We start from the raw sequence: 23,239 nt of genomic DNA, 5'->3' as shown, positions 1-23,239 counted from the left end.
ATAACAACCCCTTTAAGAAACTGGTAGCACTTAGAATACCAACTTCTGTAAATGCAAATAACAAGATCTTCATTGGTAAAGCAGACAATGTGTTATTCAGAATGAAACAAAGGTGAACTGATGCTTGGATAACAGCGGCATAATGCTACTCCACAGATTTGAAAAGCACAATCTAACAGTAACATCACTGGAACTAATGATGAGTAGCTGTAACAGGCACTAATTATTAACATATTAGAGGCAATTGGTGGGTTTCATAAGTGCACACAAAGAAGCAGGCGAATCTGATAGAAACTGAAGACTATCCCAATATCTGAAATAATTCAGAATGTGCTGAGATGCTATTAGGAAAGGAAACCATGTGGGATGAAGTCAGTGGAGCAACTAATAATTAATCAATGATAAAATGCCAGGCCATCATAGTCTACCAGTAGAATGTATAAGTGCAGTAGGTTAACATCTGCCATTGCTGAAAAAAGTCTTACATAATAAAAAGGATAATATTTACATATTTTAATGACAAGGTAAAAAAACAGCCATCACTACAATCTTTATGTAATACAACTAGCCATTAGTGTGTGACAGCTATCATCAAATCTTGCTGTTTATTGTGATGTTATGCGTTTGGCTAAGGTCTGAGCAAGGAGGGTGGAAAATGCTTTGGGGACTACTGGGCTGATTGAGGTGGCTAAGAAAGCAACTATACTGAATATTGAGTTACGGATAGAAAGGCTTTGACTATTGTTTGATAGGATTGCTTGATTGTGTGTTGAAATTTATGGGTTTAGACAATACATTTGCGCTTCTTCTTAAGAGTTGTTTCAAGTAATTGATTGATTGATTGACTGAATGATGTGGGGCTGTACAGGATTGCTTTCCCGGGGTTCTGGGTCCCTGCTTGTTTCTGATCCTCTTTGATTTAGCTTTTGATTTATCACCTGGCCAGTGTACAATGGACAAACCTTGATTTTATGGCAATTAACTTGAATGAACTGGAAATAATAATATGAGTCTTTGCAGATCATTTACTGCTTATTACATCTAACCTGAGTGTTTCAGTGTCCATTATGTTATGCTCTGTTAAATCGTATTTACGTAGAAATCAAAGAAGATATGAATTGATGATTGTCATTGAAATGAGGGATCAGAAACACGTTGAATATTTTAATTATTTTAATATTAAATATTTTAATATTTTGTTAAGATTACTGTTCATAATGTTCAGTATGGGTCTAAAAATGGAAGTGGATTCAATATTCTTTTATGGGAAGATAAAGATTGGATGGTATGCAAGCAATAAGAAAGACACTGGTCTTGTTTTGTTTTCTATCATTAGGCTCAAAGGTCTTGTTTTAGACCTCCACCACTTTTGTATGTAGAGAAGAATTGGATGCATTCTGAGACATTTTCAGGTTGGAGGGGGGAATCAGAAGGCCGAAAAGATAAGATATGAACTGAGCTTGGCTGGCTGGTTGGCCTGTAAGGGTGAACATTGAAATGATGACGTGACAAGGCCAATTGTATATCTTTGGAGCTGATCTAAGGGCAAATGGTTCAATACTAAAGAATACTTAAAGGTGGCCAATGTTGAAGAATACATATGATTTTCTACCCCCAAGAAAGGTTCCAGAACATCCACTAGAAAGCAGAACTGGGAGGTCATTCCTAGGCAGAAAGCCTTTGATGGAAATACTACAGCAACTTACCTTGAAAGATTGGGGGTGTTAGCGGATGAGAGGATGAAAGTGAGGGCATGCCAACGTTAGATAAGACTAAAGTGCACCAGCTGGAAATGTCCTCTAGTGAATCCGAGGTAGCCCTGCCTCCAGCCTCGGCACTAGCCATAGGAGACCTGGAAAGACTGGAAGAGCAGCGTGCCCAGGAGAGTGCAGGCATGCAGGAACATTTAGCAAAGGGAACCGAGGATGACCAGGTACACACTCAATCATTTGCTACACCACCAACTTTGGAGAAAGGAATAGAAGGGGTGGTGCCAGATTGTATTCAGTCTTAGCACCAAAGTGGCAAGAAGCAGTCAGACAGGCCGTGATAACAATAATGGAAATAAGACACGGGGGTCAGCAGGGCCATTGGGGGTAAGGGATTGGCTGGAACAGTAGTGCAGGCCTGGCTGGAAATTAAGGTACCTGTCTCATCTCACAGTTGTTAGAGCTGGAGATGAGTGGCGATGTGGGGGAGCATTGATAGTCAGCTCAGCCAAGGACTTGGCAATGCCAGTAACTTAGTTATTGCAGTGCTTCAATCAGTACTTAGCTCACCTCAAGTATCTATACTGCACCCACAGTGTCAGGCATCTCAAGTCCCTGCCATAACTCCAGGAGGAACCAATGTTGTAAAAGACTGCTTAACTCTGCCAAGACTCTTGCTCAAATGGGAGCCCAGTTCTAATATAGAGTTATTGGTGACAACTATATAGGGGGAGATAAAGGAGCTAAAATAAAAACAAAACTTCCTGGCTCAGTCCTTTAGGGGAAAAATGGAGGACATTGAAAAGAAAATTGATTCATACTTAGGTCAACTGGAGGAAGTGAAAACGTGGGTCTCTGTTTTGGAAGACCCTCAGGGATAGCTTAAGTCAGCATATGCTTCCCAAGCTAAGGAGATTAAGGGCCACATGTACAAAATTTAGGAATTGTGATTTCCTAATTGCCATTCTTAATGAATCACAATTATGAAATTGGAATTTGCACTGTAAGAAATCTTAAAGTTTTCATTAGCAATTCCTAATGGGTCACAAACCAGCCAATCTCATGTACATTGATGAGGTAGGTGGCAATTTGCAACCCATTAGGAATGATAGTCATTAAAGGGATCGAGGCCTGCTGGGGTCAGCATACCACCATGTCTGTGATTGCTTTTTAATAAAGCTGTCAGGTTTTTTTAATGCAGCCCATTTTCCTCGAAGGAAAATGGGTTGTGTATAAAAAATAAAAATAAAACTTTGATGTTTCATTTCTTAGGAGTAGGCAGTTGTCCGTGGGATCACTGCCTACTTCTAGAAAATATTTGTTTTTCATTCTCAAAGGGAAAGGGGTCCCTTGGGGACCACTTTCCATTTGCAAATGGGTTACCACCCCCTTCAATGAACTAAATAAAATATGAAGGTTTTGCAACCTTAATTCGATTGCAAAACAGTCATACATCCCATTCAGATTCTGTATTTGTAAGCACTCCCTTCCAAATATCGAATTGCAAACACAAATTGTGATTCAGTAATAAGTTACTAAATTGCAGCTTTTGTTTTGTACATATGTAAAAGCATTTTTGGGATCAGAAATGGCCTGATCATCTGTTTCTGAGAGCAAAAAAGGTCTGTAAGTATGGCCCTAAGTTAATAAGACTCAAATTAGAGGAACAGGAGGACCACTCAAGGAGATCAAATTTGCGTTTTGTTGGTATTCTTGAGAGAAATGAATTGGCATCCTCAACAGTAGAAGTTATAGAAAGCTTAATTTAAACTCATGTTCTCAGGGGGTTTAAGGAGGATCTCACGATTATGAGGGCAGGCTGTGTCCCAATCATGATGCTAACGCTACATGGCCACACATGCAGTAAGTTAATCTTGGCGACCTTAAAGTTCGAGAGAATTTCCTCTTGTCTGAAACTGAACTCAGACAAAACGGAAGTCCTCATCCTCGGTAACACCCCGACCGCCTGGGACGACTCCTGGTGGCCCACGGCCCCTGGCACCGCACCGACCCCCTCAGACCACGCACGCAACCTCGGCTTTATCTTGGACCCACTTCTCACCATGACCAAACAAGTCAACGCCGTATCATCCTCCTGCTTCCTCACCCTCCCCATGCTCCCCCGAAAGATCTTCCGTTGGATCCCCGCCGACACCAGAAAGACCGTGACCCACGCCCTCGTCACGAGCCGCCTGGACTACGGTAACACCTTATACGCAGGAACCACCGCTAAACTCCAGAAACGTCTGCAACGAATTCAAAACGCCTCTGCCCGCCTCATCCTCAACATACCCCGCAACAGCCACATCTCTGCACACCTGAGACACCTGCACTGGCTTCCCGTCAGCAAAAGGATCACCTTCCGTCTCCTCACCCACGCACACAAAGCCCTCCACAACAAGGGACCAGAATACCTCAACCGTCGCCTCAGCTTCTACGCTCCCACCCGTCTTCTCCGCTCCACCAGCCTCGCTCTCGCCGCCGCCCCTCGCATCCGCCGCTCCACTGCGGGTGGGAGATCCTTCTCCTACCTGGCGGTCAAGACTTGGAACACCCTCCCCACCATCCTCAGGACCACCCAGGACCACTCTGCATTCCGGAGACTGCTCAAGACCTGGCTCTTCGAGCAGCAGTAACCCCTTCCCCCTAGCACCTTGAGACCCGCACGGGTGAGTAGCGCGCTTTATAAATGTTAATGATTTGATTTGATTTGATTTGCAAGTGATAAAACAACAGAGTTTCAAGTCATCAGAGGGTATCAGTTTCCAGGTCTTTCCAGATATGAGTTTTGAGACATCAAGGCATTGGAAGGAATTAAGATTGCTGATTCCACTGTTCTGAGACGAGAGGGAGGTCAAGCTATCCTACTGCAACTAGCAAGGCTAAAGGTGTTAAAAATATTTTCATGAATTTCAAAGATAATAGGTTACTATAATATAGTTTACAGTATTTCTATTCTATTTTCACTATATAATGAGGGAGGTGTTCTTTTTTTAAGTATATTAGTTGTGGGTGTGCAAAGGTGGAACTAGGGCACTAAGTGCAGTTATTGTACTTGTAAAGTGAAGAGTGGGTAGGACATCCATGTGGAAGGTGAAGAAGTTGCCTGGATGCCTAAAAGGACAGAGGGTGAATTGCTTGGGTTGGGGTGATAGGGTGATAGAAGGAGAGGGGGAACGTGGGGCAAAGAACAGCTTGGTAATGGAGCTGCAGCCTGGGTTGTAAAAGATACTTCTCGGAATTTGAAAATTGTTTTTCAGAAATAGAGGTTGGGCCGTGGGAAGAACTAGGATTTTGGAGATAGAGATCATCTGTGCAATATGGTAATATCCGTCTAGTAGCAGAAATTTATGGCTGGGTGTTAGAAACGGGGTTTCTGATTGTCAGAGTATGCACCCTGTGCAAGCAGGAACCACCACTCTAGTCAGGGTAAGCCAGATACACACTAAAAAATAGCCTGTGGTCACCCTCTGATAGCTTGGCACAGAGAATTCAGGCTTATCGAAAGAAACAATGTGTAAAGTATACGAGCAACACACATATTCACACTGTAACATAACGAAAAGACAGAAAAAAGACTTCACAGGTTTTGAAAAATAGACACTCATTTTATAAATAAATCAAGACCGAAACCACAAAAATCCAATAAGTAGAATTCTAGTTATGAATTTTAGAAGATTAAATGAGTCGTAGTGCTTAGAAGCAAATAGCGCTTTAGGGGTTACTTTAGGTCGTGCTGGACCGGGGCAAACTCAAAGTTCGGGCCAACCTCAATGGAGCACAGGCTGGCTACAGGACCCACGTATGCCCTGGTGAACAAAGTACCTTTCCTGATCACAACAGAAAGATGCATGGTGAGATCTGTTGATTGGGTCCTCACAGGGTTGGCAATGCGGTGATCTGTCCCATTCGGTGATGACAATGTGTCGGTTCTGAAGTCAAGACATGGAGCCATGAAGTGTTAGTTCCGAAGTTTGACGCGTTGGGTTTCTCCATGCTGACAAGGGGTCTTCGGCTCTTGAGGGAAAGCGTTTCCGAGAGCGATGCACTGATTCTACTCCCACAACCGGGTCAATAGGCCGGTTCTGCTACACACAGACAGGAGATGCAATTTCCATCATGAAAGTATCTGGGTCCGCTTCCAGTGAACCTGGCACATGAGTAGGGGTAACAAATTTGAAATTCCTGAGTCTCTGGCAATGGCGGGCAAGCCAACAAGCCCTTCGAGATAATCTCGGATACAAGGTAGAATCCAGCTATCCATCAACAAGGTCAGAAAGTAGTCCTTCCAGGTCTGCAGTCCAGCAGAGTGGCAGTCCTTGATGCAGCTCAGCAGTTCTTCTGACAGAGTCCAGTTGGAGGTCCAGAAGTGTCTGTTTTACTGGGGTCAGAGAGCCAATACTTCTACCCAAAAGTGCCCTTAAATTGTTGGTGACTTCAAACAAGGGTCTTTGAAGTGCACATGTATTTTATCTTCCTCAGCCCTGGCTCCAGACTATCAGTAGGGGGTAATCAGCCCTTTGTGTGGGGACAGATACTGCCTATTAAGGTATAAGTGTCATCCCCCTCCCGCCCTTCTTGCCCAGGAAGAGCCATCAGAATGCAGATGAATGCAGATGGGTCCTCAGGCACACCTACCCTTCCTGTGTTTGTGGCTGTCTGGAGGGAATGCACAAAGTGAAGCTGTCACCCACCCCAGACATGTTTTGGAGGTAGGCTGCAGGCACACAGAGCTGTAAGGGAGCTGTACGGGCAGAGAAATGTCCACTTTCTAAAGGTGGTATTTCAAAAAAAGTAATTGTTAAATCCAACTTTACCAATAAAGAGGATTTATCACTACGATTCTGAAGATATGAAACATGACATAGCTACTCCTTTCTAATCAGGAATAACAGCTTTAAAGTGTATTAAGGAATTCCTAATGCTATCCTATGAGAGGACTAGGCTTTACAATAGTGAAAAACGACTTTGGGAGTTTTTTCAATGCTAGAACATGAGAAAAGTTAAAAGTACACAGCCTACCTTTTATTACACAGCACCCCATCCTTAGAGCTACCTAGGGCCTACCTTAGGGGTAGTGTGTAACGAAAGGGGAGTTTAAGGCTTGGCAAGTAGTTTTAAATCCCAAGTTGAAATGGCAGTAAACTGCACACACAGGCAATGCGATGGCAAGCCTGAGACAGGTCTGAAAGGCTACCTGTGTGGGTGACACAATCAGTTCTGCAGGCCCACTTTAATTTACACTCCCTGGGTATACTGTATACCACTTTACAAGGGACTTAGAAGTAAAATAAATATGCCAATAGTGTATACACCAATGTTACCATGTTTAGGGGAGAAGCGCATGCACTTTAGCACTGTTCATCAGGTTTAAAGTGCTCAGAGTCCTATGGCCAACATAAATAATAAACACAAATAAGGCAAGCAGGCAGAAACTCTGGGGAAAGACCATCCTAAGGCTGACAGGTATAACAAAGGGCATACACTTAGAAATTTGTTTATGAATGCGAACAAGCACAATAATGGGAGGAAAAGTAAGTCCATTTCTAATTGCCTGGAAAAACAGAAACCGTGTTTTATATATTTACAGGAGACACATATTAGCAAGAAGAAAGAAGGGGCGAGCCACATGCGAGGCCATTCCAGCTCCTGTTGAACTCAACTACTTTGGCAGCGCACAGAGGGGTTATAGTTTTAGTAAACAGGAGGTTTAGTGGGAAGATTATCAAATCACTGAAGGAGGGGAAAGGTAGATGGGCAATTTAAAAGGTTCTAATTGAGAATGTGCCAGTTACATTTCTCTATATATACGGCTCGTTGTTGATGAGCCGAAGCCTATATATTATTTGATTCTTCAACTTGCCCAATTTTCAAAAACATAATGTAATAGGAGAGGATTTTAACTGTGTCCAAATCTTGGAGCTGGATCAGAGCAACCCTAACTTTAAACAGAGGAAACCAATAGGGGTGCAAACAACAACTAAGTTAAAGAGTAAGACAGACCTTTTTGACCCCTGGGGCAGATCGAATCCTGGTTTACTAAAGTATAAATTTTTTATGCCTGATTTCAGGTGGCATCAGGTATAGATTTTTTTCCCTACCTCTGAATTTCTGTCAAGCGTAGAGGCTTCGTACATTCCTAACTGTTTCTCAGATCATACAGTAGCTATCCTGGAAGTCCTGATGCCATCCATAACCACCCTATGAATAGACTGTCCTTTAATAAAGCCCTATTCTCAAAGGAGAAAATTCTGAAAGAGACGAGGAACAGAACTCAACTTTTTTTTGGGAGAACAGAGGCTTCACATTACCAGAAAAAAATTGGAAGGTGTATACCTTAACATTGGGAGTGGGATTATAGTATATGAAAATGCCAGGAGAAAAAGAGAGAATGAGAAATTATTATGCCTCTCAAGGATGGTCTTAAGATCTGAAATCAGGTTGCAGCAGGTACAACACAAGCGGATGTAACTAGCTAGAGGCAGCCACGAAGGAATTGCAGACTTTTTTATTGGAGAATCCATAGACCTATGACTATTTGAGGAGGCAGAGGTTAGTGGCAGATTGCTGGCATGGCATATTGAGTCTTGAATGGTTAGGAACAATATCACCAGAATAGGCGACCCAGTAATAGGGAAAAAAGAAGGGGATAAAGAGGCAATAGAGTCTATTTTTAGCTCATATTTTCAAAGAATTAATGAAGAAGGTATTGATCCTTAGGATGAAGGTATTGAAAAAGTTTTGAATTTAGCTCAAATTTCCTCATTGGCAAAGGAAGCAGAGGGTAATCTCTTTCATACTATAGAAAGAAAGGAGGTGGTGGAAGTGGTAAGGAAACTTCCAAAATGTAAAATGTAAAATGTAAGGATGGTTATCCCTCCCAATGGCACTCTCTGATGACCAAATATCGAAAGAATCCTCTTACAGAGCTGTTCAACTGCTTAAAAGGAGGCATATCTTCTTCATTTAAAAAAGGAATACTAATCTGCTTTCCTAACAAAGGAAAAGAACCTAGAACAAGTGCACTCTTACCGCCTCATCACTTTACCTAATGCAGAAAATCTTCATGAAGATACTTGCTAGGAAAATATCTCAGGTAATAACTGATCTAATGGCAGTAGATCAGAATGGGTTTGTGTCTACATGTCAATTATTCTGAAATACACATTTCCTAATTTAGGCCATAGATTACTATGCAATTAACCAGATTACAGAAGTAGTGTTTGTGGATGCTGAAAAAGTATACGGCCTGGTGAACTGAAAGTTTTTATTGAAAACTTTGGAACTAATGAGATTTTTGGGTCAGATTATTAAGACGGTTGCCTGAGTATATCTGGGCTCCAGGGCACAACTGGCATTAAATGGGAAAGTCTCAGCTCCTATAAATATCTCTCGGGGCACTAGGCAAGGGTATCCATTGTCACCCATATTGTTTGTGGCTTTTATTGATCCTCTTGAATGTGCCCTGAGAAGGATGGAATGCTACTGAGGTCCAGTACCAGACTCTTCTAGACTTAAACTATATGCAGACAATCTGGTTTTATGTATCATCCAGACCCAAATGTCCTTAAGAAACTGTTCATAATCTTATGAAGTTTTTCAGCTGTCACCGGCTATACTTAAACACTGCAAAAAAAACGAGTCATCTATTCAGTACTGATATGAAGGACCTGTCTGAAGTTCTTCAGAAGGCCTTTAATAATAGTCCTATTACTTATCTGGGGATTGGCAATCTATATAAACTGAATTATTTTCCCTTAATCAGGAATATTAGGGATACATTAGGTAGATGGCAGTAGCTCTCCATATCAATTGGTGGCAGGATCCCCATAATTAAAATACATATTCTTCCCTTGTTTTTTTTTTTTTTTTACCATTCCAGTTCACCTTACTAATGCATTTTTCTCAAAAGGTAATGCGAGGATTTCCTGCATCCATCTAAAGTTAGCTTCCCTCAGCATTTGGGCACTGAAGACTGACATTTCTGACCAGCCACCCTTAGCCACATTCACTCCAACATCCTTCCTCCACTTTTCTTGAACAGCACGTAACATCTTGTCAAGCTCTATGTGACAGGTATTAACCCATTTTACCTGTTGCCCAAGCTTTTTATGATATGTTTACGGTTGCATACTACCATCGCTGTTTCCCTTGATTCCTCCCTCAATCTGAAGCGGGAGAAATGTCTTGATTAGGCTTTGAATTGGTAGGTATTCCAGGATGTTGGGGTCCTAGGATGAGGGAGATCTCGCCTGCCTTCCTTATCAATAATTTATTTCAGTATTGTTAAACCTATCTCCTACTCTCCCCAACTTAGCTCTTTCCCACTGTTTTACAATTTGCTTTTTCATGGTGTACTCTTAATTTATTACTTTGCATTTGTAAATACTTTTTTTGTGCAATAATTTATCTTTTTATAGCTTTTGTGCTCATCCCTCAGTATGAATTATAATGTTGAATAAAACAGAAATATATCAAAAAAAGCATGAAAGACATATACAGCTAATGAAAAAAGTGAATATACTGGCCTGGAGAGTGACAATACTGTATCCTCCTTCAGGTTCTGTTGCATTCACGAAGAGCGATTCAGAGCTGAACCCAAACACACCATGTGCATCGTCTGAGGACTCGATAGTCACAGTTATGTGAGACGCTGCTCCCAGGCTGGCTGTGAGTGTAGTGTCCAAGAGGCCAACGGAAAACATAAATTAATGTGGGAAATATTAAATTGGAAAACAAAACATTTGTGTTTGGTACACATTGAGAAACTATACATTTGTATGTCTGAGTCTCAAACCCTAAAGGAAGAAGACTTATTGCATGAGAACGTGGGAGCTTGTGGGAACACCTGTAAATAAAGCAATGTATGTTGTTTATGCAAACGTTATGTACACTGTTTTATCCTGCATAAATGGTAATAATGCTGTAGTATTAAGAAACATGCAAATCTTCATGGACCTCTAAAATCCAATTCAGGGAATGGATGCGTTTGCTTGGCTTGGCTTTCATGTTGAAATGTTTGTATTGTTTGACGTTTATGCATTTCAGTGTGATGCTTTATTCAGGCTGTGCGTGTTTTTTTAATTGTCTTACCGACCTTCCTGTGTACTCCAAATTCTGAGCTGGCATGGGGTAAAGTCTAAGACATATTTTTAAAGACGATATGTACCTTAACAACTGCGCATCACGTATTGACTGAAAGCAGGCCACACTCACGTCCACCTATTCCCATAACCTGGCAAGTAATTTGCACAGCAAGAGGATTTATCACAATGGGTGATTTAATACTGAGGCCTCTACGTTAAACATTTAAAGCATTGCTAGGAGTCACTAAGATGCTATTGCTGTTTCTAGTGTATCTACAAAATCCAGTGCATCTTTTTTGTTCACTAGCATTGGGTACTTCCAGGGAATCCAACCAAAAGAGAGTTCCTATCTAGTGTAACCCTTTTTCTGGTGTTTTTAAATCCTATACCCTACATTTGCCATATTGTGTTTCACTTGAAAAAACGTAAGACTGTGGTAAATGTTCGTACAGGTTCCGACATTTTCCAAAGTAACTTGTAAATGTCCCATACTGCATGCTCTCATATGGAATGCAGCATTATCTCCACCTTCCGCCCTAAATGCAGCTAACTTGGGTTACTGTATATTGACTCTCTTCAATATTGGAATGATGTCATACTTCCTCTTTTTGTCTATTCTTATTTAAGCCGGTTCTTCTTCCTATTGGCAACCATTTTTATACTTCTCAGCATACATGTAGTACAAGTCTCTTCACTATTTGGGAGACTCACCTATCTGTCATAATACATACATTTCCGGTTTACTTCCTTTGCAGACTGCATATAACTGAGATCATAAAATTAATGTGTCTAAAAGTTGATAGCATTCTCACTTCTTACTTTGAACTTTGAGGACAATAAAAGCGTTACAAACCCCTGATTAGACTTTGTCAAACCAATGCCAGAAATCTATATACTACAGCCAGGAGATGTGTGATTTAATTTAACAAACGGCATCTGATGCGGTCAGCTCTTTTACTCATTTTTGACTGTTTATTTCAATGAAATATTTCTAGATCAGTGTCCCAACAGAATCTCTTAGATAGTTTAAGCGAACAAGCCCACGTTCATAAAAAAAGCATTGGGGCTTTGCAGGCACTACATCATTTGCTGGAGGCTGTAAGACCTGGCATCCTATGCAACATTATATACAGAACTACTCGATAATTCAATCCCAATTGCTGAAGTTTTTTCTATGAGTAGACGTATCTTACTCCAGGATTAGGTGTTTGTCTCACCTGAACATTCAGGCCTGATTTCCAAAGGATTTTCCGTGATGAGGCGTGTCATAATTCATTCTTCAGCATGCATTTCCAGAAGTGAGACTTGCTTACTCACAATTTCTTTACAGAAATAAATCTTACACCCAGAGACCTCGAAATGAGTCCGGATATTCAGGTGTAGCATGAAGCTAAGGCATGAGAGAGACAAAACTACTAGAAAAAGAGCTGCAGATCAGTGCCCTGTGCCTCAAAGGTTCTTAAAAAAACAGTTTCTGGCCAAGGTCTTCTGGTACCTATGAACATTTAGTGGCCTGAATTCTTGCATCCCTAGGCCATTGTCATTGTTCAATCAATGGTGATATATATAACTATAGAAAGAATGGGCAGATCACTTGCGTGGGTAAAACCCTCCTCTGTGGTTTGTGGCAGTTAATGAACAATGGGTATGCATAAAGTCAGGTGAGAAGTTATATACAATTAGCTTTGCAGTAGTGAGGAGGTTAGTGTTGTTAAATTCATACAACAGTGTTTGGCTAGACAAAGAAAGAATTACATTACCTACAGCTGGATGACTGAACTCATGCAATAAAACAAGATCCCATAATGTTGTTCTCACCATATTTTTTATCTGATGATTTTATCATTAACTAATGCTTATCCATAACCAAATAAATACAGATGAGGCCTGGCTGGGCGCTCCGGCCAATCCTAATGCTTCTTTCATGCAGCGTTAGGATTGGCCACAGGGCAGGCTGGGAGCCTGTGTCTGCTGAGGGGACGGAGGAATGGCACAGTGTGGCAGGTAAGTTTTTTTTACTATTTCAAAAAATATATTTTTAATATACCCCCCTGCCACGCACTGCCCCACCCTTTTTAACCCGCACGAGCTGTGACTGTACGAGTCATGTGGACAACCACAGAAATAAGCATTATGAGAGCTGAATTTAGCATCACCAAGAGAGCAACAAAAATAAAATTTGTTACGGTTTCCTTGGCAACATTTGTCTTATAATGTATAATAATGTATGAGGGTAATTTTTTTTTCCTTTCAGAAAATAGAAATCACATCTGCCATGTTGATCGCTTATATGAATATTTCCTGTTGTGTTCTAATTTTTAGTATTTTCAATGCATGGTACAAACAACCTTTGTTTGAATTAAAACAGAGCAGACGTTCTTGATTACATTTCAGAAGGTGCGTTAGTAAATATTAGGAGTACATGCTTGTCACTGGTGCTTACCCCGCTTATGGAAAGCTGGAAGGAAGAACTGCATGTCCCCATCACCACTAGCGCTGCCATCATCCCTTAAAAGTTCATCAACTTGATGCACAAGGAAACATATACACATACATAAAAGGGAAAGCAGACACAGAGAGTTGAAATCACAAGAGGACACCAGTCAAAAGAAAGTGAAAAAGGACATTCATCAGAGTTAGCCGACTCTGGTATTGAATGACCTGGCAAAACTTAGGGACAGGTAAGATCAATGAAATGCAAGCTAGAATTTACATACACACTTGTCAATTGCACAGCTCAGTTATTCACAGTATGTGTTTTAAACTATGAAATGCCTGCTCTCCTGAAAAACGTGGTACAATTGAACGAGGTCGGAACACATTGAAGGACTGGACACAGGCGGCCACCGTATGATTGCTGTATGGTGGATTGAATTGGACAAAGTTCGCTCATTCTCTGTCTGAACATCATCAGTATGATTTGATTGCTCTGGTACCGAGGTCAATTTCAATTCTTCTTGACTAATTTTTCAGAATTTTCATACTTTGCATAATTTTCTCAATTTTGCATATCTTTCACCCAGAGTTTGATTAATGTATAGTCCATGATAAGTTCTAACGTTGTGTGAGCCCAATCTGGGAGGAGCATTTTTTTTACAATAATTTTGGATAATACAGTGATAATTACATAATGGAACAATTGTCTGGAGATGTCTAACCATCCCTCCATAGATAAGTCATCTAGGTTCTTGTTTTTATGAGTGTATGAAATGACAGATTGTCCATCTCGGAGTTTGCCAGAAGTTACCTGCCACTGTGACAGGATGCAGGTCCTTAGAAGAGTTTGTAATACTTAACCTTTTTAATGTGGGCCTTTGCCACTGCGTCGAAGACTCCTTAGTACTTCTTCACTCTATATTACTTTTGCTGCAGATAAATAAATCCTTTAATTTGGTATTGGGAATCAACTGCAAAAGATTGACATATATTTAAGGCTTGGACATGGATGCCTTCCCTTGAATTCTATTTTTGGTTCTAATGTATTGACACTAGATGGCATGTCGCACTTACTGCGAGCACGCTATGTAAAACATCTGCTGATTTAAGTGCTTTCAGTTTAGCGCGGCCAGCCTTTGATCCACACCGGTTGTCTCCCGCGTTCACAAGTAAGTGGTTCTTTCAGAGGGCCTGTGTATCGCCAGCTTGATGATCGTTTGAGAGACTTGAGATCCCCCTTTAAATTATTTTAATTTTTTTCTGCAGTAATTCAGACCAAATTGATGGCCCACGATACACAGAGGGGGAGTGAATAACCCTCGTATTTATTGAAAGGTGAAAGGGTGTTTTCTACAATGAAAGAGGATGTTGTATTAAAACCATCTTGAGAACGTATATTTTTCGTAGACCTTTGGAATTTATTAGTGAGTCATTAACCCTAGGAGTTGGATGGAGAGGTGACCTAAGTAACGATTATATATTGTTTCTGCATATTATACATACCGGTTATACAACCGTTATTGATTGGGGGTGATATCTTTGGTCCCTTTCCGGTGAGTCGGACGTGCATAGGTTTTAATCCCTGAATCATAGATAGGATAGCTTTGAGATAATATAAAATGCCTCAAGATTGAACACTATTTTGTGATAGTTTAAGTGAGTCAGCATGCAAGGATTTTATTATTTTTGTTCTTTATTAGGATTAATTTACAGTGATACACTGAGTTTTCAGGGTGACCTCAGGCATCTTTGGTATCTAAGGATAAGATACAGTAAAGGATTCATGTTTTATAGATTGGTAAGTTTTCATTTTATAGGTTTCTACTCACTGGATGTTACATAACCAGTGAGTATATGTGTTGTTTCTGTTTTTCCAATTAGTTGGAATATATTGAAGACATGGAAGGTTCCTCCGCCCCTCAGGGTTCACCTGATAAGCCTCCTTTTATTGGGCTTCTGCATAATGTCATTTCATGCCACTCCATAAGTCAGTCTTTCATTCTCTTCCCTGCATGGCTTGTGCAGGATGAACTCTACTACGAGTAATGGTCATGGGTTATATTCTTCATACATCCGGACTCCTGACACTATTAATGGGGTGGGTTAATAAAATCTTCATATCTAGATTTAACAAATACAAATGAGATATATCTGTATAAAATAAGGGACTGATACAAGATTCCCTCATTTTAGGTGCTTCGAACAATGAAACCTCGTCCTGATGATGACCCATTTTGAATGAATTTTCTAGGTTGGGTCCAAACGTTCATATAAATTTAATGTGGCCAGATTTTAAAATGGTTAGTGGATTCTGGACACCTATATCTTTGGGTATTGCACAGACGATCACATGACCTTTGAGCCACATTTGTACATATTGTTTTGTAAATAACACTGGTACACTTTAGACTCACTTTAACTCACCTGCACTGCGCCGTCACTTATGAGGGGCACCTGGATTACAAAATTGAGAGTCGTCTTGAATGTTACATTTTTAAAATACATTTTTGTTGAATAAAATGTATAAGGTACCTGACAAACCTTACAGTTCAGGAGGATTTTAACTTTATTGACCACTGCAGAGGAAGTCAAGGGCTACACTTCCCCCGTAGTGACCTCCTTTGTAGTTATAGAGTTACATACCCAGGTCCCAGGATTACTGTGTTTGCCCCATTTTTTCAGAGTGATCGCCTGACAAGGCCTTATTTTGGACAATTTGCAAATCTGTATCAGTATGATAGTAATATGATATGACTGTCTAAGGCAGCGGTTCCCAATCTGTCGTCCACGGACCCCCAGGGGTACATGACAGATTCCCAGGGGGTCCGCAGGCCTGGGCTGGCAGAAATGCAGTTCTCCAGCTAGGGCCTCTACAGAAGTGTGTTTTTTCATATTTATTAGGTCATTTGTGCAGAAGCTTTAAAAGCACTGCAAAGTATCTTGTAAGATGTCTGATAAAAAGAAAAGCATCAGGATAACTCTAGTGATTAATATACCTGATGTAGAGAGATGGGAGTTTTGTCTTGTAACAGTTTTAACTCATCTAAAGTAGCGTAAGTGGTTAATATGCCTGTTGCAAAGAACGTGTGTCATGAAAAGAAAATTATTTCATGTACACAGCAGAGTGGGTTAATGCTTTTGTCATAAAGCTTCTTATGTTACTGTGCAGTTCATGAGTTACAATCGTAATCTAGCACAGTGAGCTATGAACTGCTAACAAAGAACTGCATGGAACACATTAGAAAGTTATGTTTTTCCCAAGTTTTTCATTATCCTTATTCTGCTCTAAAAAAATAGGTTTGCTTGCATGGGAATACACTATTATTAAAGTCAAAGCTAGCCATTGTGTTATGTTCTGTATCCTGAGTTTGAGCTTCCTCAAACCAAGCACGCTTAGAAAATGCCTACCAGTACGGATGGAATGTGAATCCTACAGCTTGTGCTATAAAACAAATGAAATACATGTGACAGAGAGGCTATGGAGAGATGAGAGGCCCTTATGGTTTTACTTCCTTTCCCTACCACATTTTATATGAAAACGTTTTCTCAGATCTTAAGTACCTAAAAAATAAAGACAAAAATCTCTTGGGAAATGTAGAATCTGACCTGAGGATTCAGCTTTCCTAACTAAAGCCAAACACTGAAAAATTTGTTGCTGAGATGCAGCACCAACCTTCCCATTAAAATTTTCAATTTTTGCATATTTTGTCAATACAAAATAATTATATCTTTAGTAATTTGAGTATTTGTTTGGTTTGAATTGTTTGTGTATTTTTTTGAGAATTACTGTTTTAATGTTTGACATTTAAATTGTAGAAATTGCTTGGGTGTCCCCAGCTTCCAGTAGTCATTCAGTGGGGGTCCTCAGGAGTCAAAAGGTTGGGAACCACTGGTCTAAGGAGTAAATTACTTTTGAATGTCAAGGGCCAATTTACAAAGCATTGCCAGTGTAGTGAGTTTTTCTTACTCTTGGAAAGTCACAAGTAAGTTATAGTGTACGCAGGATTCATTTAAAACTAAAAGAGGAGCAGGACCGGAGTAAGACACAAGTACTCATAGAAGTAGCTTTCAGAATCGTGCCTGCAGTGCTAACACTGAAAACCATAGACCAAAACGAAAATGCACCTAATCCTAAGCACATATTATCAGCAAGGACAATCAGGAGAGGTTTGTCCATAAGGATAGCAAGTGCAGGAGTCGGGCCTTTATTTTCAAAGTTAGAAATAACACATTAAGGGGGTCATTCCAACCCTGGCGGTCATCGACCGCCAGGGTGGATGACAACGGAAGCACCGCCAACAGGCTGGCGGTGCTTCCCTGCCCATTCTGACCGCGGCGGTAAAGCCGCGGTCAGAAAAGGGGATCCGGCGGTTTCCCACCGGATTTCCCCTGTCTGGGCTGAATCTCCATGGCGGCGCTGCAAGCAGCGCCGCCATGGAGATTCCAACCCCCTTCCCGCCACCCTGTTTCTGGCGGTTTTTACCGCCAGGAACAGGATGGCGGGAACGGGTGTTGTGGGGCCCCTGGGGGCCCCTGCACTGCCCATGCCACTGGCATGGGCAGTGCAGGGGCCCCCTAACAGGGCCCCAGCATGATTTTCACTGTCTGCATAGCAGACAGTGAAAATCGCGATGGGTGCAACTGCACCCGTCGCACCCCTGCAACACCGCCGGCTCCATTCGGAGCCGGCTTCTATGTTGCAGGGCCTTTCCCGCTGGGCCGGTGGGCGCTCCTTTGGCGGGCACCCGCCAGCCCAGCGGGAAAGCCAGAATGGCCTCCGTGGTCTTTTGACCGCGGAGCGGCCAAATGGCAGTGACCACATGGCGGCCGGCTACCGCCGCCCGCCGCGGTCAGAATGACCGCCTAAGTGTGCATTAGCATTACTCTGTTCCTTTAATATGTGAGGTGTGATATGCTAGTGAATCATAGTCCACTACAGAGGGCTTTACCAGTCATTAAATGTATACTCCCTGATTTCAAGGCCTAACAAAAGGAAGAGGGTGACAAAGAGAGCAAGAACAGTTGGTATTGCCATAGGAAGACGAGCCTTATGCTGGTATTACTCGTAGAAGATAGATTATTCTATAATAAACAGAGAGAACAGAAATAAGCACTGAAAAGTCAGACCATACCAGTTATTATTCGCCTTCTGACATCCACTTACCCTCAGTGAGGCTCTCACCTTTCAAGCGTTCCATAACTAGAAACAGTCATCAATGCCATCAGGTAAATAATGCAGAGAAAATAAGGCGCAAATATTCAGAAGAGCTGATGAAAATAATATCTTAAGGAAATGAGAGCTGTGAGTGACAGGACCTTTCTAAGGGCTTACATGGGTTGCTTTTACAGGCAGCGTTTGTGCATGGAGATGTCATGTCTAAGGGGTGCAGTCAATAAATCAAAAAGGACTATTGAACGGGAAATAGACAATAGGCAAAACATCAAACTGTTTACTTTTTTAATGATTTGTAAAGTAAAGTGCAAAAGGTAACATGATGTAGTATCCTAGGTATCCTAGGCATTCACTGTTTGCTTGCATCCTGTTCCCTTCAAGATTTAGAACTTCTCTTGGTTGCTAAGTGTTTGTAATGTTTAAATTATGAGGAGTTAGAATAAACACATAGGCCTTCATTTTTTCTTCAGTGGACGGAAAAGCCCGCCTGCCGAAGTTCCGGCGGGGAGGTTGCTGCCAATGTGGCAGCTTCCCCATGGGGCCCATTACAAGTTTCCCGCTGGAAATGGCCTACAGCATTTTCTCAGGCTCGTAATAGCGCAGCAATGCTGTAGTGCGTAGGATGCACCAGCACCCGTTGCAAAGTTCATTGTTTGCAAAGCAGACATTGAACTTTGTAAAGGGGATGGCCAGAGGGGCCAAAGGCATGGGCAGTGCAGGGCCCCCCTGGGGCAGCCTGCACCCCCACTCCGCCAGCTGTTTAATGGCGGTGCTACCACCATGAAACCACTGCGGAGAAGGGAGCCATAATCCCCAGGGCAGCGCTGCTTGCACCGCTGCCCTGGCGGATTAGGGCTACCAGCACTGACACACCGTTGTGCCGATGAAAAGTAGTGGTGCTGGTGGTCCGACAGTGGCACTTCTGCCGCAGTCCTAATGTGGCAGTCGGACCGCCACCGCGACCCTGGCAGTCATTGGATAGCAATGGTCATAATAAGGCCCATAGACTGGATGCTGTTGATGGATGAGGCTTTATATGTATTGCTCTTAATAAACTACTTTTGGATCACTTTCTTTATGTGAAGAGATTTACCTTTATACATTGATGACAAGTGGGTCTTACGAACCCTACTATCAAGCCTCAACATCAGCATTGCTCACTTCTATTAACAATCCAGTAGTAGTGCTAGTTGTTGGGAAGTAAGCCTGAGGAAAGCAGTAAGGTGGTAAAGAATCCTTGGATTCTTGCCAGTTATGGAGCTTGCTGCTGTGCAATTAAAAATGAGTACCCAGCTTTTAAGAACATCACATGCATCGCCAAAGCCTTAAGCAGAGGGACTCCACAAATATGTACTGGTAAGAAGAAAGCTTTGTGTGGGAGATATATATAGCTTTCTGCAAGCACAGCATTTAAAACTGTTGAAGACTGCTTAAGCTTATATATATTTTTGTGTGGGCTCCGTAAACTGTTGAAGAGCTGAGCGTTACCTCCTTTCCTACACATGCGGCTCCTAGTGCCATCATGTGCATGCTCTCCGTGTGCTGGATTCAGAGCGCTGATATAGTCATCGCTCACAAAAGCCCTTGTTACTGTGGCAACACCTTAAGCGCATCTCTTCGCACATTTTTTTAAAGATCTCGTCTTGTTCTACATCGCAAAGTTGGGTCATGGTTTGTGACCCAGAAGAGGAGCCATTTTATTAGCAGGAGAACTAATGGAACTGAAGCAATGGAAAATGTAGTCACGGTGATCCGGTAAAGGAGGTGTTTTAATATCATAATAAAACATTTTGGCACAGTTAAAGGAGCGTTTATCCACAGCTGAAGAACTTAAATGAACATCAACATCAGTGGATGAATTGTGGCAAATAAGAGGCAGGTGAGAGGCTGAACAAGGAACACGAAGAACACATTTTTCATCACAATACCATCTATTGTAGTAGTTTGGTATTGTTTTCTATTTTATCTCACATATAGGTACTCAGGTATCAGATCGGATCCCAGTGCAAATGTGTGCATATTGTGGACACGGGTATCAGTTCGGATACTGGTGTATATGTGTGTTTGCAGAGAGTGAGTGTTTGTACTTAGTACTTAAGATATAAGTGTATATAATTCAGTGATCATTATGCAAAATGTTACTGTACCACCGTCCTTATTAACGTCACCTGGGGAGCCTGTAATACCATGGCAGAAGTGGAAAAAAGTGCTCAGTCACTATGCTAGGGTTTGTGGCACATCTTTAGGTGCTGAGCGGAAAACATCATTATTACTACACTGCCTGGGTCCTGAGGAACAGGAAGTATTTGAGAATTTCCCTGATTTAAATGACAATAAAGCGAATGGGTTGAATGAGTATGAAATATGTCTGAAGAAACTAGATTTGCATTATTTACAGAAAAGAAATACTGTTATGGAAAGAATCATTTTGGGAGGATGATGCAACGTGTGGGGGATTCTACTGAAGAATACATCTCAGTGAGGAAAGTAGCCCCAGCTTGTAACTTTGGTGTTACTACAGAGGAAAGATTAAGAGATCAATTTATGCTATGTTGTATTCTGGGTAAGGCAAGAGAGACTATATGGTTGAAGGAAAATCCCTCATCAAGTGAAGTACTGACAGTAACAAACTGAACACTCACAAGTGTGTGTTGATGTGATTAAAAGAAATGGTCAAGATGAGGAAAAAAATGACAGTGTGCAAGTTATAAAAAATAAGGTAGATAACTCAAATGGCACTAAACGTGAAGGGTGTCAAAAATGTGAAGAGGTTTCAGGGTAACTGTTTCAGATGTGGAAATGTGGGACATGTGGCCAATTATAGTGAATATCTGAGGTGGAAAGTCACATGTAAAACATACAGGAAATAATTTTGCGTCTGGTTCTAAAACCATGAAAAATGGGAAGAAATGAAGGGAAGTGATATGTAACTGATAAGGAGAGTGATTAATTTGTTTTACAAATAAAAGAAAGTGCATGCAATGGTCCATATTAGACGGTAAATGTAAATGGTTGTCCTGTCAACATGCTATTCGATTCTGGTGCAAAAATAACCCTAAGACCTAAGGTTTGTTTTAGGAGAATCTGAAAGCAGATGTAAGCTTGAAGAAACCGGACATAAAACACAAAGAGTATGGAGGAAGGCCAATTAACTAGTTTGGGTACTTCTTTGGCACTGTTGAATTGTAAGATAGAATGATTCCAGGTAAAATGTACGTCTTACCTAAAGGAGGTTCCCTAATTAGTTGGTCCCATCAGAAAGACTTAGAAGTGTATTTAGATCCCAATGAAACACCTTCAGTAAAACCTAAGTGTAGGGAAACAAAAGTAGCTAGTGTATGTGAAGACTCTAGGAAAAAAACTATTACAAAACACCAATTTCTGGAAATGATTAAGAAAGACTTAGGACGCTTGAGACATTAAGTGCATAAAATAAAAGTGAAACCTAGATCTGTACCCAAAGCATGCAAGGTGAGAACTGTACCTGTTATGCTAAGGAAAGCTACGAAGAAAGATTTGGAGAGGTTTCAGAATGAGAATGATGGTATCATTCAAAAGGTAAAAGGAACAGAATGGTTGTCACCTGTGGTGATGGCAAGGAAGGTTAATGGGGATGTAAGGCTTTGTGTTGACCTGAGAGAACTGAATAAGGCAGTAGTGCTTGACTATTATCCCCTATCTAATATAACAGAAATATTATCTAAATGGGGCTAGATTTAACCTTGGCATTTCATTGGATTACATTGCTTCCATCATCCCAGGATATTGCAGCATTCAGAACTCCTTTTGGTACATTTAAATACTTGCATATGCCATTTGGCTTGATTTCAGCAGAGAGCTATGGAACATGTGTTGGAAGGTGTCAAAGGAGTAAAAATATACAAGGATGATGACCTTGTACATGGTAGAGCAAGAAATGAACATCATAAGAGATTGCAAAACGTGTTGAAGAGATTCAGTATAAACATTAAAAAATAACAAATAACATTAAAACATGAAAAGTGCAAATTTGGGGCGATAGAGATTGATTACCTAGGACATGATTACATGTGAAAGGATTCATCCCAAAGACGATCTGTTCAAAGCTATTGAAGAAATGCAGAGTCCAACTAATAAGGAAGAATTGGTGAAATTATGAGGGACAGCTGAATATTATAGCAAATGTGTTCCTAACTTTGCTGAAAGGTGTAGTTATATGAGGAATGACTAAAAAAGAAAGGAGTGTACTTGTCAGAAGCTTGTGAGGCAGAGATTCAAGGTGTGAAGGTGAATTTGGTGGAGGCATCTAGTCTTGGCAGCTTTGAACCAGGAGAAAGTGAAGGAAAATGAAGTAAATACCATTTTGTTTATCTCAAGAGGTTAACATGGAGCAGAGGTCAACTATTCCGTAATTGAGAAGAAAGCCCTAGCTGTTTATTGGGCAGCAAGAAAACTCAGGAAATTTGTTTGGGGTAGTCCCTATGAAGTAAAGACGGATAATAACACATTATTAGAGATTTCTGGGAAATAAGGGACTGATGCAGTATCCAATAGGATAAGAAGATGGTCAATAGCATTACAGGAATTTGAATTTGTATTATCATGATTGCCTGGAGCAATGAACACGATGGTGGATTGTTGTTAAAGAATATATGTGTTCAACAGCACAGACTGTGAGTGTGGAAGAGATGAATGTGGGGATGAGAATGTGAATGTACGTCTATTGGTATCATACAAAAAGAACAGAGGAAAGAACAAGAGAATGACAATGAATTACAAGCTGTAAAGAGTAAATTGAAGGATGGCTGGTCATTCAAGGACAAAAATAATAGTGTTGCTGTTAGACCTGACATCCT

At 41.1% G+C, this 23,239-nt stretch overlaps 1 protein-coding gene across 1 annotated transcript in view; it reads right to left on the bottom strand.

Moving 5' to 3' along the window:
* Positions 1 to 23,239, bottom strand: part of ADGRV1 (adhesion G protein-coupled receptor V1) — a 2,003,619-nt gene that overhangs the window by 1,465,956 nt on the left and 514,424 nt on the right. The window contains exons 26-27 of the mRNA XM_069225272.1: positions 13,239 to 13,319; positions 10,238 to 10,377 (exon numbers count right to left, since the gene is read on the bottom strand). Of these exons, the coding sequence (XP_069081373.1) occupies positions 10,238 to 10,377; positions 13,239 to 13,319 (221 nt within the window). The remainder of the gene's footprint in view (positions 1 to 10,237; positions 10,378 to 13,238; positions 13,320 to 23,239) is intronic.

This window comes from Pleurodeles waltl, chromosome 1_1 (assembly GCF_031143425.1).
Source record: "Pleurodeles waltl isolate 20211129_DDA chromosome 1_1, aPleWal1.hap1.20221129, whole genome shotgun sequence".
Classification (NCBI taxonomy): domain Eukaryota; kingdom Metazoa; phylum Chordata; class Amphibia; order Caudata; family Salamandridae; genus Pleurodeles; species Pleurodeles waltl.
The sequence above is the reverse complement of the archived record's forward strand: the minus strand, read 5'-3'. Positions and strand labels throughout refer to the sequence as shown.